Genomic DNA, 17,834 nt, shown 5'->3' with positions numbered 1-17,834 from the left:
ATTTTATTTGTCAATCCAGAGATACGAACCTAACAAAGTAAACTAGCAAGAGTAAATTCGTAACAATTGGTGTCAGAAGTGGGATTGTCAAATAATCCAAATTCAAGATGGTTAAATTCGGAGAATTGAGAATTCAGCAATTAAAAAAGGAACTGGAGGAGCGTAATTTGCCGATAAGCGGGCAAAAGGCGGATCTGCAGGCACGATTACGTGAAGCAATGGAAGCGGATGGAATTAATGTGGACGAGTTCGAATTTGTTGGGCCAGAAACTTCTACAAAGGTAGAAGAGAAAGTAGAAGAACAACGAACATCATCAAGTGTAGACATGAACACGTTGTTAGTGGCTATTAAGCAAATGGCAGAAAATGCAGTGCAAACAGAAAATCGTCTGGCACAGCAAATAGCTGAAAATACATCGCAGTTAAAGTCTTGCCTTACACAACAAATGACTGAAAATAATACGCAGTTAGAAAAGCGTTTGGTACAACAGATTACAGAAAATAATACACAAGTGCAAGAGAAATTTTCAAAATTTGAAGACGAATTAAGCACAATAAAAAATGACGAAGAAAATTTAAGATCAGAATTTCTTCAACTGAGTAATCGTATGCGAGAACTGCAACTGCATGGCCCTGCACCATCAACAAATAATCCAAGATTGAAGGCACCCACATTCAATGGAAGTATTCCATTTCAAATTTTCAAACTTCAGTTTGAAAAGACAGCAATGGCCAATAACTGGAATGCAGCGGACAAAGTGGCGTCCTTGTTTGTATCATTGAAAGGGCCTGCGGCAGAAATCCTTCAGACTATTCCAGACTGTGAACGGGACAACTATGAGGCATTGATGAGTGCGATAGAAAGACGATATGGTAGTGAGCACCGGAAACAAATATACCAGATCGAACTGCAAAATAGGGGTCAGAAAATGAACGAGTCATTGCAAGAGTTCGCAACTGAAATAGAACGACTGGCTCATTTGGCAAATGCAGATGCACCTGTGGATTACATTGAGAGGGTAAAAATTCAATGTTTCATAAATGGAATTCGTGATGTGGACACCAAACGCGCCACATATGCATTGCCAAAAAGAACGTTTGCTGAAACGGTTTCGCACGCCCTCACACAGGAAACAGCTTCCCTACTAAGTAAACCAGCACACAAGGTACAAAGGGTTGAAATGGAACAACCGGCGCTGATGGAAGAAATATTGAAGACTCTGAAGACAATTGCTGCACCGCGAGTAAATACAACAGGAAAATGTTTCAACTGTGGAAAAGCGGGTCACTTTGCCCGAAATTGCAATATAAAAGTAAACCCATCAAAACGGAAACAACCAACAGATAATGAGGACGAAGCATCCACATCTCACAAGTCGTTAAACTAAAACGGAACAGTTCAAAGGGGCGTGAGCTGGTTCCCACAACTATTTGCCCCGCCATCTCGATATCACAAATAGGTCGCCATGACAACAATCTTACTATCAACGGCATCGTAAATGGACGACTGTCAACGCTTACTTTGGATACTGGTGCCACACATTCAATTATCCGACCGGATGTGGTAAGAGGAACGGTTGAACCATTAGTCGGTTGCAAGCTTCGAACGGCCACCGGGGAGGAAGCAGCTGTCGCGGGAAAAGTGTTTTGCAAAGTGATGATTGGTACCCTGGAAGTTAATCACACCTTCATCGTAGCAGAAATCACGGATGAAATTATAATGGGAGTAGATTTCATGATTGATCACGGGGTTACTTTGGATTTAAACAAGCAAATGCTGTTTTGCCAGAACATGGAGATGCCTATAAACACCGGATATGTGACCAACGTTGAAAGTAAGAGGGTGATTGTTGATGATAATCAGAGTATTCCACCAAAATCTGAGGCGATTGTATGGGCTAAAGTGAATGGAGGAGGTGGGACTGAAAAGTTGTGGATTGTGGAACCAACAAAAATAGATACACCCATATTGGTAGGAAGAACGCTTGTGAAAACTAGAGAAGACGCCACCATTCCGGTGAGAGTAGTGAATGAATTCAACACGCCTATAAGGCTGAAGAAAGGAGCAGTAATTGGACAGTGCCAGAATATAAGTGCAATAGCACGATGCGAACGGTCACAACAGAAGCCTACTATTGAGCCACAGCAGATAAGTCCTACACTCCTAAATAATTTGCTGAACGAACTGCATGGAAATGAAAAATTAAAAGCAGAAAAACTATTAGAAAAATACGCATCCATATTTGCAAACGAAGGAAACACAGGAAGAACCGGCATTGTCAAACATCGCATAAATACTGGAGACGCTAAACCAATCCGACAAGCTCCGCGTAGGGTTCCACTAGCAAAACGTGAGGATGCTAACAAAATTATTGAAGACATGCACAAAAACGGTGTAATCGAACCTTCAATAAGTCCATGGAGCTCACCTATCGTCTTAGTTAAAAAGAAAGATGGTAGCACCCGTTTCTGCGTAGATTATAGGAAGTTGAATGATGTCACAAAGAAAGACAGTTATCCTCTACCAAGAATCGACGATACATTAGACACCTTGTCTGGAGCGAAATGGTTTTCTACATTAGATCTACAAAGTGGATATTGGCAAGTCGAGATTGATGAATGTGACCGTGAAAAGACCGCTTTCAGTATGGGCGACGGGTTATGGGAATTCTCTGTGATGCCATTTGGGTTATGTAATGCGCCTGCAACGTTCGAGCGACTGATGGAACATGTGTTAAAAGGACTCAACTGGAAGACATGTTTGGTGTACCTTGATGACATTATCATCATGGGAAAAAGTTTTGATGATCATCTGAAAAATCTAGAGGAAGTCTTTCAGCGAATAGCATCAGCCGGATTACGCTTGAATCCCAAAAAGTGTTCATTATGGAAGAAGCAGGTCACATATCTCGGACATAAAGTGTCAACTGAGGGAATTCACACCGAGGAAGGAAAAATAAAAGCAGTGAAAGATTGGCCTCGACCCACCAACATTCATGAACTCCGCAGCTTCCTCGGCTTATGCACGTATTACCGCCGTTTTGTACCTGGATTTGCGAACGTGGCTAGAAGTTTACATGATTTAACAAAGAATATCACAATGGACCTAGTGGAGGGCACCTTGGAATTACAAAAACTATAGAGAAGATTAAACAACGGTTCTACTGGATCGGTTGTCGAGATTCCATAGCAGAATGGATAAGTAATTGCGTAGAGTGCATGGCAGCTAAAGGTCCTAAAGCCAAAAGTCGCGGTAGGCTACAACAGTACAACGTGGGATCACCATTTGAACGAGTCGCAATGGATGTTGCAGGTCCGTTCCCAACCAGTACGGCCGGAAACAAATATCTACTGGTTGTCATGGACTATTTCAGTAAATGGCCAGAAGTATATGCCTTACCAAACCAGGAAGCGAAGACAGTAGCCGAAGCGTTTGTAGAAAATTGGATAACAAGGTTCGGAGTGCCCGTCGAATTACACTCAGATCAAGGCAGAAATTTCGAATCTTCCATTTTCCAAGAAGTCTGTACATTATTGGGCATCCACAAGACACGGACAACAGCGTTACATCCACAATCAGATGGAATGGTGGAGAGATTCAACCGAACGCTCGAAGAACATCTGCGGAAAATCGTTGATAAAGATCAACGGAATTGGGACAAGTGCATCCAGATGTTCCTGCTGGCGTATCGTTCAGCGAAGCACGAGACAACTGGTTACACGCCAGCAAAGATTATTTTCGGATCTGATCTGCGACTCCCTGCTGATCTTAAGTTTGGAACGAATCCTACAGCTGTAAGAAATGATGGAGATTATTGTTCTGCCTTAAAGGAAGAAATGAATGAATTGCATCTAATGGTAAGACAGCATACGCATCTGATGAGCAATAAGATGAAGGACCGGTTCGATCAAGCGGCAAATTCAAAAGGTTTTGAAGAAGGTGATCTGGTCCTGTTGTACAATCCACTTCGAAAGAAAGGCTTGTCCCCGAAACTGCAGACAGCCTGGGAAGGACCCTATATGGTGATGAAACGACTTAATGACGTGGTATACCGCATACAAAGAAATGGAAAAGCACGATGTAAAATGAAAGTAGTACATTTGGAGAGGCTCGCCCCATTTGGTTCAAGAGGATTTGTGCCTAATCGGGACGATTAGGCTTTAGTGGAGGGCAGTGTTACAAAAAGTAGTATTAAGTTATATTTGTATTGCTATATGCATCCCTGATTATGAACAATAGCTGTAGGTATATGGAATAGCATTTGTAGACATCTGGCGCCACACTGTCTGCTCGTCTAGTTAAACAATTGCCGCGACTGTCTGCTTGCGTCTGGCGCCGTATAGCCGTATGTTCTGGTAATTTCCAGACGCGATATTCTAGAAGGACACGTCGGCATCAGCGAGAAATGCGTGGCTATAGCCGTATGTTCTGGTAATTTCCAGACGCGATATTCTAGAAGGACACGTCGGCATCAGCGAGACGTGCGTGGCTATATAAGCCGTGGCAGCGCCAACTTAATCAATCAGTGCTAAGAGTAAACTGCTATAGTGTAGACGAGTTGTGAAATAAAGAGTTGTTGAATTAAATTAAACAGTGTTGATTTTATTTGTCAATCCAGAGATACGAACCTAACAAAGTAAACTAGCAAGAGTAAATTCGTAACAATATTCTGTTTAAATATATTGCAGTTCCATTTAATGAAAATGCTTATATAAATATAAAATTTGTGATATTTTCAGTTTGGTTGTTTTATTAAAATATTCAAAGAATTGAGGTTTTTTTCTATAATTGTTTTGTTAAATTTTAAAAATCTAAGTTGCCTCTGGAAATGTATTAAAATAATAATATGCGCTATAGAAAGGGAACACATATTTTCAAAAATATAAGAAATCATCAAATAAAAATATATTTGCGCGGTATGGCATTATTAATTGAGAGTGGCTAAGCACACAAATAGAATACAAACGCTACTGGCATAAACATCTTCTCATTTCGCTACCTGCGGCAAGCGTTTTGTTCTCGTTTTCATTCGAACAACATTATTCAATACGTATATGTAGTTTTGTACACATCTAAGTTTTTAATTATAATTTTTCATAATAATATCAAAACTGAAATCAAACTATTAAAATTAGTTTATATATTTGCAAATAATAGCATTCGATTCTGAATTTGAGTTATTTTAAGAAAATTTCAAATATATTGAAGACAATTTTTATAATTACTACAGTATATCGGGCCTGGCAACCCAGCGGAAAACCTAATGTCGTTGGAAATTCTACGATTGGCGGGTGGTAGAAGGGTTGTTGGGTAATTATTTACATTGCGCTCTCATAAGATTCATTTGGTCATATGTGTTTGAAGAAACAGTGCAGAACATCAAAATCCTCACTTAAGCTTTATTAACATTTTTATACGTTTGAATTTCATCTTGAATATAGGATATAATGTTAGTGCTCTGAATAGGTTGGGAATAATCTGCAAAAATATTATCTATTTCCTGTGTGGGTTTAATTACTTTTTCAATGTCATCATTTTGGCTATTTATATTAATAGCTATCATCATTTCTTCAATGGCTTTGACAACCTGTTCCTTTTCTAAATCTGTGAATTTTGTCAATTTATTTGTGGGTGGAAATAAAAATAGGGCAATGTTATGAAATTTTTTTAAATTGGCATGAACTATGGAATCTAACTAATTATTTTAGAAGTGAGAACTTGCATTTTTGTACAATTTCGATGTCATTGTCTTCGGAGTGGCTATTTTTTAGGTTATTAAAGTGTGGAATAGTCAAAGGCAATGTTAGATAATTGCTACCCTCCAGCTTTTTCGATGAAGCTTCAAAAAAAGCAAGAAGTTTTACCAGTCCGCTAATGTTATTTAAATTAATATCTTGAATTCTAGATATTTCTTTTTTTCCATCAAAATCTGGGAAATTTCCATCCAGTTTAACTCAACCGACTTAAGTAGGTTAAAATCGTATTCCAACGACAGTAGCTTTCTTGTGCATTTTCTTGCGCGTTCATTGCATGAGCGTCGTTTTCTCTACCATCCTTGTTTCCGCACGTGTTGAATAATACTGAACTCATCTGCACAGTTGTATAATAGCACAGGCAAGCTGTCCTTATAATTTCGCTTAATGTACAGCGTAGAAAAATTTAGTACTCATTCACGAAGAGTACAACCATATACTGTTCTCACTCTAAGTGAGAACAATAAAAATACTGTGCTACCTACTTCTGCACAAAAAGGTATACTGTACAGCAAAGAATGAGTGCAGTATTTTTAAGAACACTTCACTACTGTACAGGTCTGTTAAGCTAGATATGGGTACATTCATGCAGAAGTCTAATACATATATCCCATATATACAAACATGTTCATATATGAAATTGTATTATATTACCAAACATAAAAAATATTTAAAAATTAACTGTTATTCACACATTAACTACAAATATATATTTTGAAATTAGCATAATTTAATTAAAATGTTATCAGTTTTGCATGTATTCATAAAAATTCGCAAAATGATAATCATATCAATTAATATGATGGCATGTAAACGTTTAAAATATAAGCAAAAGGCCAACATACATACGTCTGTATCAGCAATGTATGTAAATATAAGCGAAAGCAAAACATACGTCTGTAATAACAATGTACATATATGTATTTCTGAGCATAATTTTCATTGAATGCTCAGCTCTGTTCACGCGCCACTGTTATGCCCGGTTTCACAGTCCATACTTAAGTTGTGCCTAAATAAAATCTTAGCTAAGCATTGTTGCAAACTGAGCAGTCGTTTGCGTTTCACAGTCAATGCTTAATTTCTATAAAATTTTATTATAATATATGGCAACGTTGTGGGCAACATATGTTTTACAAATGTTATTCATAAAAATATGTTTGAAATATTTAAATTATAACAGACAATACATAAATTTGCGAGGAAAATTATATCAAAAATGGATGAAAACAACAAAAGAACCCCAAATTTCATCACTAGCGAGTCGGAGCACCCACTGGAACTGAAGGAAACGTATAAGCTGTTATTGAGTGCAAGCGAACGGACACTTGCCCTACGCTACGAAAGATGTCGCTGAAAATTCAAAGCAAATTCAAAACCAAAATCAGCTGTTATTTAAGCATTGCTTAAGACTCCCATTTTCAGTGCTTAACCATAACCTAAGTATGAACTGTAAAACACTATTTTCCTGTTTTATCCTAAGCACAACATAAGTATGGACTGTGAAACCGGGCATTAATATTTCTCTATCTTAGCTAGCTGTGGTGAAACATTTTGTTAGCTTTTGACAGTTCACACGCTTGGCCGTTGTTGGACCTTCTCTATTATTTTACGTTCTCTGGGCATTAGCTCTGGGAATTTTTTAGTTTAATACCTGATTTGCATTTCTGAACTTTACTTTAATCCGAAATTATATTTAAGTAACATTAATTATAAAAACTACTGTTTTTTGATAATGTTTTACTATTTTAAATTTGTAGTTTTGAAATTTGTATTATATTGTAATTAATGAATAAATTTAGCAAGCCATATTTTTTAACGCGGTTAAAAGTAAAAACAGGATTGTTTTTTTCTTTCTTAATTTTGAAGGTCGTCCCGAGCAAGTTCACAACTGCAGTGTAGCAAACATCTCTGTTTTGTCGCTAGCGATATCATGCATTGAAGGTTTTAATGGAGGACTGCCTCAGCTGTTTGTAATGGAAGTAAGAAACATGTATTCCAAAGTAAGTTTTTGTCTTTTTATGGAGTTCATGAGATAACTAAGCTAACCGGTATGGCTGTTATGAAATTATGTATGCCTTATGCATACATAACAATATAACAATAATAACCAGAATATAGAATGATGTGTAATACATCCCTTTTTCATTTCGTTCAGAATAAACTTTAAATTCGGTTTTATAATATATTTCATACCACGTAATCGAAAGTAGAAGACTTCTTTGTACATTTAAAATTTTCAGGAAACGACTGCAAGGTCTGTCACAAAAGAAACAGAACTTTTTAAATATAACTGTTTCTGATGACGCCACCTATTGGTGGGTATATAAAATAATAAGTTTGATCTCTTGTTGACATTTCGTAAAAATTTTAAGACAATTGGATAACTACAATCGATCAAAAAGTGATCTTTTGGTCATCGGTGGTAAAATACATTTTGAACAAAGAGCAAATATTAAATTTTGTTTTAAACTTGGGAAACTGAAACATTTAAATGATGAAAAAAGTTTATGGTGATCAGTGCCTATCCCGTAGTAATGTGCATGAGTGGTTAAGCGATTCCAAGAAGGTCGTAAGGACCTCAGTGATGATCAGAAGTCACCGAAAAAAAGTCGTCTTCAGAAGTCAAAAATCATTGTCTTTATTTTTGACTTCTGAAGACGACTTTTTTGATTTGTTTTTACGATTCCGAGGGTAGTGTACACCGAGAGTTCGTCCCACATGGCCAAACGATTAATGCTGTGTTTTTGTGTTTTATCTTGGCGTTATGAAGCGCCTTTTGTCACGCATTCGTCGTGCTCGACCCCAATACCGTGAGGCAGGGTCTTGGCGCCTGTTGCACGATAATGCGCCGTGTCATCGGTCGAGGCTTGTGACTGATTTTTTGACAAAAAACTCCATATTAACCATTAATCACTCACCCTGCTCACCTGATCTGGCACCATGTGATTTTTACCAATTTGGAAAACTTCATTTGCCCATGAAAGGACACTGGTTTCAGGACATTTCAGCTATCCAAAAGGCGACGACCGATATTCTCAAGAGCATTCTGAAAAATGACCTTAAACACTCATTTGAAATGCTAATTGACCAAGCACAAGGAAACACCTTTGAATAAAAAAATATAACTTTTGAAAAATATTATTTTTTTTTGTTTTTTTAATAGTCCTGTTTCTTTTGCGACAGACCTTGTATTTTTCCTTGAATAATATAAATTACTACTGAGTTCTACTGACCCATTACCCGATTTGCATTTCTGAGCTCTACTTTAATCTGAAATTATATTTATGTAACACTAATTATAAAAACTACTGTTTTTTGATAATGTAATGCTACTTTAAATTTGTATGTTTTGAAATTTGTATTATATTGTAATTAATGAATAAATTTAGTATGTCATATTTTTTAACGCAGTTAAAAGTTAAAAGAGGATTGTTTTTTGAGGTAACAAAAAACAAGTAGCGGAGCGCTCAGTTCGATTGTAACCGGATATTTATACTATAGCAACTTCTTCTGCTTTAATGGCTTTTTCGCTATTTGGCGCCAATTCGAGATACTTAGTACAGCCAGGTCTTTCTCTACATGACCCAGCCAGCGCAGCCTAAATGTCGCTGTATACGTCGTAGAGCTCATCGTTTCATCGACTGCGGTACTCGCCATTGTCAATATGCAAAGAATACATCCACCGCAAAGCCTCCCTCTCGAAACCCTGGACGGGTATAATGAGTGACTTGTTGAGTTTGGCTTTTGTTCGTCGAACAAAGGGTTTACTCTTCAATTGACTCCTTAGACGAATTAATCACGGCTTCAATATTATGACTGTCAACAGTGACGTGTGAGCCAAATCGCGAATGCGATGACTGTTCGTTTGACGACAGGATAAAATTCGTCTTTTTGTCGTTCACAACCAGACCCATGCGAAAGCTTGAGGCCAATGATATCAATATCATCGGCGTATGTCACTAGTTGTATACTCTTACAGAAGATTTATTCTTCTCTATTTAACTATACAGCTCGTACTGTTATTTTCAGCAAAATATTGAATAAGTCTTCTTGTGTGAAACTTCGATTGGTATCGAACTGCTCAGCCGAAGGAAACAGCCATATTAATTTTGCGGGGATACCAAGTTCAGGTATAGTGGTATAGAGACAGTTCCTTTTGGTGCTGTCGAAGGCTGCTTTAGAATCGACGAAGAGGTTGTGTGTGTTGATGTTCCTTTCACAGGTATTTTTCAAGATTTGGCGCATGGCAAAAAACTGGTCGATAATAGATTTTCCATGCCTAAAGTTACTTTGACAAGGTCCAATGACGTTTTGATGACGGGCTTCAGACTTTCACACACTACGCCCAAATGGTGGGGTCACCATTTTTTGGGTTAGTCAGAGCACATGTAGGTTCGAATTGTCAGGTATGGTTTCATCCGATCATATCTTGCAAGGAAGTCGATGAATACACCTTATGAGTTTTTCTCCGTCGTATTTGAATAGCTCGGTCGGTAATCCATGTGCCCAGCCGCGTTGTTATTCTTCAGGCGGGTAATTGCTATTCGAACCTCATCATAGTCGGGCAATGGAACATCTATTCCATCGTTATCGATTGGGGAATCGGTTGCGGTATCGGTGTACCCTCAACAACTTCAGTATGCCCTGTGATACATATATGCTAGCGGACCGGGCAGACGCTGTCCTGTACACACGTCTTTAGTACGAAAATTTCAAACTTTTTTAATAAGCTGTAACAATCTGGACGGTTTTGATGAAAATTATTTTTAAAGTTATTAAGTTATTACAATATATATCTAGTATAACCTCATTACAGGTACATCTAGAAGCTGTGTTTATTAAAAATTTTAAGTCGGTTTAATTAAAGGTGAAAAAACTTACACTCAAAATATTTTATTTTATAACATATATTTTTAGTAATTTACATAAATTTAGTTTATCGTAATGCCATTGGTTGTGCAATATTTTTGGTTAGTTCTTGAGGTATATAAACAAACAAGCTCGATGGTTTTCCAACTCTGAAAAATGCAACATATAATTGACCGTGGCGGAAACACAGATTTTTAATTTTTTTTAATTTTAATTTTATTCCGGTTTGGATTATAATATATATGTATAATGTGATAAACGTCTTAAATGTATTCTTGCACATGTCGCCGACTACCAATGTACTCGTATGATGATAGGAGGATACATGCAGTAAAGATGTTAGTGATGTCATTTGTTGCATCTACGTTACCGATTATGGCATCACATTACATATCACGCAAATTAATATACTCCTAGTACGAAGTTGTGCTTGATTAAATTTTATATATCATAATTTCTTACTTTCGATTTTTACATACATACATATCCACAAAGTACTGATGAAATAGTTATCTGCATCGGAAAAGGTTGTTGTCTTCATTAGCAAGAATCATCAACCATATGCATAGAAGTTCGTAGCACTAACTGTCTTCATCATTTCTTCACCTGCAAATGATAAATATATTCAGTGTTAATTAAATAAAAAATTTATAAGAAATATACTCACTTCGATTCCGCATTAAATTCGCAAAATGTATAGCTTTTCTGCTCACTTCGAAACTCTTCGAACAAATATTAAAATCACACAATTATAACACAAAAGTACGAAATATTTTTCTCAATTTGATAGCAGCAGCACCAACTGTTGGGATAAGCTAAAATTAAAATAGAATAATATTGATATTTGATACTGCGATGGTAGCAGATTACTCTTTCTAACAGTACCTTCAGATCACGACGCGAAAGAAATCGGAATTGTGCCTTCTTTTCTGTATTTTACCAGAAAAGCCTTAATTATTTAGATGCTTAACCCGTTATTATAATAATGTGCAGCAACAATAACCAAATGAAACTTCTGCTTTCCGATATTTCAACACTTATCTTTTCTATATTTTTTATATACAGTGACTCACACGTCTAACCGGACGCGTGCATTGCCAATGATGGCACCCTCCAATCATATAGTGAACATTTTAAAAATGATACATATGATACATCAAATTAAAGGAAAAATCTTCTATTTTATTTTTAGAAACTTAAAAATAGTAATAAATTTATTCACTGCGTAAAATTTAGAGAAATAGCTCGCAACATATAAAATTTGTTCCACACAACTAACCGGAAAATTACAAGAAGTAACCTTCTACAAGTAACGATACTTCTGATCGTTGTGGAATTCCACTGGAATAAACACTGAATATTCTTTTCTGCATATTAGTAGTTACCGGCAAGTCTGTGAGCAAGCCACACAACAATATGACACCCCCACGTACTCATTCTTGTATCGAAATTCTGAAGCTAATTATTCAGTTACGGGAAGAAAGAAAACCCATTAAAGATATTTCGGAGATTGTGAAAAGAATTAATTCAACTGTCTTCGATATTATAAAAAAGTTTGAGAAGGAATAGGATCAATAATATTAGTAGAGCTGGTCAAGGAAAGAAGCTAACACAAGCCAAAGAAAAGTTTACACTGAAAATTGTTGAAAAAAATCCATTTTCCTCGGCGGAAAATGTAAGAAACATATTGGAAAATGAAAAAGGGAAGAAGGTTTCAGCTGAAACAATTCGCCGCACACTTAGAAGCTTCGATTTACATGGTACAGCAGTTGTAAAAAAGCCGTACATACACGAAAAAAATAGAATGAAGAGGCTAGAATTTGCGAAATTGCATTTAAAAAGGCTTCATGAGTTTTGACAATTTTGGCATAATTTTGATTTAGTAATCATAAAACAGTATTATTACTTCTTTTTCAAGGTTCTTTTCACACACGAAAGCAAGTTTAACTTGCAGGGATCTGATGGCTGAAGTTTTTTTATGGCGGCGTCCCAACGAAGCTTACTTGCCAAAACATAGTAGGGCAACACTTAAGCACTGTGGTGGGTCAGTAATGGTTTTAGGATGTATATCGGCTAAAGGAAGGGGCAACCTGCATTTTGTGCAAGGTATTATGTATGGTTTCCAATATGTCGACAATTTAAAGGAAATTTTAAAGCAGTCACGTGACACATTGGGAATTAAAGACAATTTTACATTTTACCAAGACAACGATCCGAAGCACAAATCGGAGATTGCTCGTATTTGGTTAATACACAATTGCCCTCATGTACTGGGGACACCTGCCCAATCCCCAGATCTGAACGTTATTGAGCACGTATGACAAGAAGTCAGTCGAAAAGTGTACTAAAGACAGTATTCCAATGTTGCTGGGCTCAAAAGGGCTATTTTGGAGGCTTGGAACGCAATACCACCAGAATTTTGTCAAAAACTTGTCGCCTCTATACCAAGGCGACTAGAAGCAGTTTTATCTGCAAAAAGATATGCTACGAAATATAAATAATCATTCGCTTTTTAAAAAATCCGGTTCGATGTGTGGAACGAATTTTATATGTTGCGAGCTATTTCTCTAAATTTTACGCAGTGAATAAATTTATTACTATTTTTAAGTTTCTTAAAATAAAATAGAAGATTTTTCCTTTAATTTGATGTATCATATGTATCATTTTTAAGATGTTCACTATATGATTGGAGGGTGTCATCATTGGCAATGCGCGCGTCCGGTTAGACGTGTGAGTCATTGTATGTTCGAATATTTAGTATAAAAGTACACTTGTCACAACACGCAAGAAAAAAAGTTATTCCCTTTGCGGCTTACGCTACATTTTTCCACACCAGCGGTCGTCATACCGTTGCTCACTTAAGTCACTAACTATCACAACCGAAATTCTAACTTGCGCTGGCGCTGTCTGGCTAGCGGTGGCTAGTAATAAGTAAGTTGAGTATTGCCCAATTTGTAGATACTGTACATACACTCGCCGTCAATAGGGCGTTAGTATATAGCTAACAAATAGGACCAAAATCTAAACCATCCTCGAATCACCTTGAACACTCACAAAAAATTTCATCAAAATCGGTTAAGACGAGTTTAGTGACATACACATATACACAAGAAATATACAGCAGCTGGAAAAAGTAAGTTATCAAAACACCAACACTGTTTTAAATGCTCTATACTTTTTTGCTTTATAGAATATACATTTTTTTGTATGTGTTCAGAAAGTACCGTTGTCACCGCGATTGATGACTGCACGACCCGTGACATAAATATATGTATGTAACGCTCGCGGGTTTCTGTTATGTAATACAATGTTTGATACTAACATGTAAATAAACACTTCCATTGGATTTAATTCATCAATTTTATTATTTTAATTATAAAGTTTACAAAAAGAAAACGAAACAAGTACTAACGTATGAAAATTCATAAATTTTTGGTTGAGAAAGAAAACTCAAACTGGCCTAAAGTGAAAGTTGTAGAAACAATCCACACACAAACCTACATCACACTTTACACATTTGGTGTTTATTGATCGCTGGCAGTTGTTTCCTGGTAGGATTTTTAACTATGAAATGGCCAAATAAGTCCTATCTAGCATCAAGCTCAACTTGCGAGTCCGGACGTCTAAATCCCCATGGTCCTCGGACTTGTCCATAAGTACGACAAAAGTGATTAGCAATGGTTCTTCTAAACTGTAGCTGGGTTAGCCCGTGTCCGCCTTTTCTATGTAAGAGCCAAGCATTTTGAATGGAGACAACAACCAACCAGTAAAAATTGAGAACCACCACTTCTTCCAGCTCCAATCCTGTAAGCGTTAACGTTTTGGTCCATATGGTCTGTTCCGCCCTTATTCTTATTATACGTTACGATAGCATTGGGGACTTGAACCTGAATTCGAGCATGTTCTGCCCTAGAGTATCTTCCAGCTGTCCCTACCGGTTCCTTCCCAAATAAAGTTGATGCAACGGAAACTACTGCATTGTCTACTAGGGTGGGTCGATTCCGGAATTTTTTCGATTCGGTATTTCTAATAGTGCGGAAAAGTTGCCTTAGTACTTCCTGATTCCAATGCAACTTTTTGTTTTGAGATCGGATTGCATCTTCAACCCGAACCTCGGCCTTGAAATTTCGGAAATTCGCCTAAAATCGTGAAATTGTCTACCTAGCACCTGAAATACGCATCTCATGGCAAAATGTATAAAACAAAAGTTATTTGTCACGTCATTTGCTACCGAAATGGTATATGTGATCATGGCCGTAGGACGAACCGTTCCCGAGATACGAGCGAAAAGGCGGCGCGCCACAGCGCAAGGTGAAAATCGGCTTGCGGCCACACTTCTTGACGTTGATTTCGCCAAGTGCTATCACTCACATTCATTCACCTACGCCAAAGGACACGTTCGGATAGGTCTACACCAAATATTTTTTCATCGAGTTCCTTCACTCTTGTCGTTGATTTCGCCAGGTGCTATCACTTATATTCTCTCAACAAAACACAGAACTCAAAATGTCGGTATCTAAATTTAAATTTAGACAGAAATGTCCTGTGTTTGGCATATATCCGTACAATCTCTCTGAGTCCCAGTTACCTACTTACCAGGATGTTCTTTTGTGTTATCAGTTTGAAAGATTTGGTATAGGGCGACTCCGAGGCGACAACTATGAACCTAGGAGTAAAGAGGTTACAGAAATAGTTGCAAAAAAGGTTGAAAATACTTTCAAAAAGTCATCTATTCCGATAGTTTCACACACCAGAGTTGTACAAATGCTCACCACATACCATAAGAAATTTCTGACTCTTAAAAAAATGTTTTTAAGGAACCCAATAAGTTTGAGCTCTAAAAGAGACGACTTTGTCTTTTCTGCCGGAAAATTATTTGACATCGCTGCTTGTAAATGCATTTATTTTTCTTCTTGCACTTGTCCAAAGGAAAGGAAAGTTCCTATCAATGAACAACCATTTCTCTTGGACTAGGGAACCACAAGAATTGGTCGCATTGGAAGTGTTGATCTACCTGAAACAAAAAAGATTACAAAGAAAAATGAACGTAAAGAAAAGCTTTCAAAACGTCATTCAACATCAACACTTACCAGAAAAGTATCAGCTAGAACACGTGACCATTCAAATCAGCCAGACTCTCATACAGACGACAACAATGTAGGCGCGTCGCACATTGATTCTTCGAAAAACGATGGTGATGATGAATTTTCTCTTCCATTCTCTAAAACCAAACAAAACACACTAGTATTACAACACACTGCTTTAGCTGCCCAAAGATTTGGAGTAAGTGATAGAGCAGCGGCCTTGATTGTTTCATCGGCTTTTCTGGATGCCAAAAAAGCAGGTTTGATAACAGAGGATCAGGCTAGCTTTGTCACTGACAAATGCAAGATTAGTCGGGCAAAAAAAAGTGTTGGTGTTAAGCTCCAGAACAGCGAAAGTATTGACTCCGTATATGGGCTGTATTTTGACGGCCGCAAAGACAATACACTTACACAAGTCAGCGAAGGTGAAAAGTACTACCGGGACACTGTCAAAGAGGAACATATTTCTCTTATAGCGGAACCTGGTTGTCATTACTTTGGCCACGTCACTTCTCCTTCCGGGTCAGCTGAGGATGAGACGCAAGCTATATGGCAACATTTACAAGACAATTCAGTTGATGTGGAACATCTAGAAGTTGTCGGTGCTGATGGCACCAACACAAACACAGGTTGGAAAGGTGGAATCATTCGGAAACTAGAAGAAAGAATAGGTAGGCCATTACAGTGGGTTGTTCCGTGCTTTTTTCGAACACATAGATGGTGTCTCAAAGAGTCCAAATACATTCTCTGGCGACATAGGTAAACTGCTCCCTTATTGTGAGAAGTTGCCTGTTGTCAAATTTGAAAGTTTTCCATCCTGCCAATTACCTTCTGAGGTTATTAATCCGACCCAACTTAGCACAGACCAAGCTTATCTCTATAAAATATCAGAAGCTGCCGGTCAATGTTCCTCAGATTTAGCGTCGATGCATCCAGGTAACATGTGCAAATCTCGCTGGCTCACCTGTGCAAATAGAATTCTGAGATTATACATTTCTACTGACAAACCAACAAAGGAAATAAAGATTTTGGTCAAGTACATACTTACAGTTTACTCACCTTTGTGGTTCTCAATAAGATTCAACAGTTCAATCAAAGATGGCTCGCGCCATCTCTATGCTGCAATTCAAAGGTCGAGATACTTACCCGCTAAACTGCGCAAGGTTGTCGATTCAACCATTCAACAGAATGCTTTCTTTGCTCTTCCAGTAAACATTCTCCTTAGTATGATGACTGACGAACGGATAGAAGTCAGAAAGTTGGCCCTTGACCGTCTTCTGGCAGCCAGAGAAGCAGAGTCTGACACCATAAATGGAAGAGTTAGATGTAATAAAGTGCCAAAGCTGAATTTCAAAGCTAATACTTATTACGATATGATTAACTGGAAGACTATTACCTTGACTGTTCCACCAGTTCTTTGTTCAGTTTCTAACGAAGAACTCATAAAAGGGCTGTCGGGAGACACTGCAGAGGTATGGAAATTTAGTGAATTCCCCTCTCACACCGTGGCAGTCGAGAGAATCGTCAAACTGGTGACAGAGGCATCTTCTAAAGTTATTGGCCCCCAATCTCGTGATCTTTTTATACGCTCTACACTGAAATCTAGGCAACAAGTGCCAAAGTTTAGTACAAAATCTGATTTTATCAATAAATTTGACACAGATTCAGACTAAAACAAGCCTGACATATGGTTGGTTGGTTGGGTTGGGCTTGGGAGGAACCCGAAGAGCAGCTACCTCCACGCGGTGGGTTCTGGGTGACCAATACAGGTTAGCTGAGAGCTGCAACAATTTTGACCTTGCGCTGTGGCGCGCCGCCTTTTCGCTCGTATTTCGGGAACGGTTCGTCCTACGGCCATGATCACATATACCATTTCGGTAGCAAATGACGTGACAAATAACTTTTGTTTTATACATTTTGCCATGAGATGCGTATTTCAGGTGCTAGGTAGACAATTTCACGATTTTAGGCGAATTTCCGAAATTTCAAGGCCGAGGTTCGGGTTGAAGATGCAATCCGATCTCAAAACAAAAAGTTGCATTGGAATCAGGAAGTACTAAGGCAACTTTTCCGCACTATTAGAAATACCGAATCGAAAAAATTCCGGAATCGACCCACCCTACTGCA

General features: G+C 37.7%; 2 protein-coding genes across 10 annotated transcripts in view; both read left to right on the top strand.

Annotated features, from left to right (window-relative positions):
* LOC125776627 (uncharacterized) overlaps positions 1–17,834 on the top strand; it is a 518,523-nt gene that overhangs the window by 203,832 nt on the left and 296,857 nt on the right. The gene's annotated exons all lie outside the window — the stretch shown is intronic.
* Positions 1–17,834, top strand: part of LOC115066219 (hemicentin-2-like) — a 469,188-nt gene that overhangs the window by 291,898 nt on the left and 159,456 nt on the right. For all 9 annotated transcript variants that reach the window (XR_007421871.1, XR_007421874.1, XR_007421873.1 and 6 more), the window contains one exon: positions 7,621–7,754. Coding sequence is in view for 5 of the 9 variants with exons in the window: in XM_049449924.1 (XP_049305881.1) it covers positions 7,621–7,754 (134 nt within the window). In the remaining 4 variants the exon portion in view is untranslated. The remainder of the gene's footprint in view (positions 1–7,620; positions 7,755–17,834) is intronic.

Source organism: Bactrocera dorsalis, chromosome 2 (assembly GCF_023373825.1).
Source record: "Bactrocera dorsalis isolate Fly_Bdor chromosome 2, ASM2337382v1, whole genome shotgun sequence".
NCBI classification, from domain to species: domain Eukaryota; kingdom Metazoa; phylum Arthropoda; class Insecta; order Diptera; family Tephritidae; genus Bactrocera; species Bactrocera dorsalis.
The sequence above is the reverse complement of the archived record's forward strand: the minus strand, read 5'-3'. Positions and strand labels throughout refer to the sequence as shown.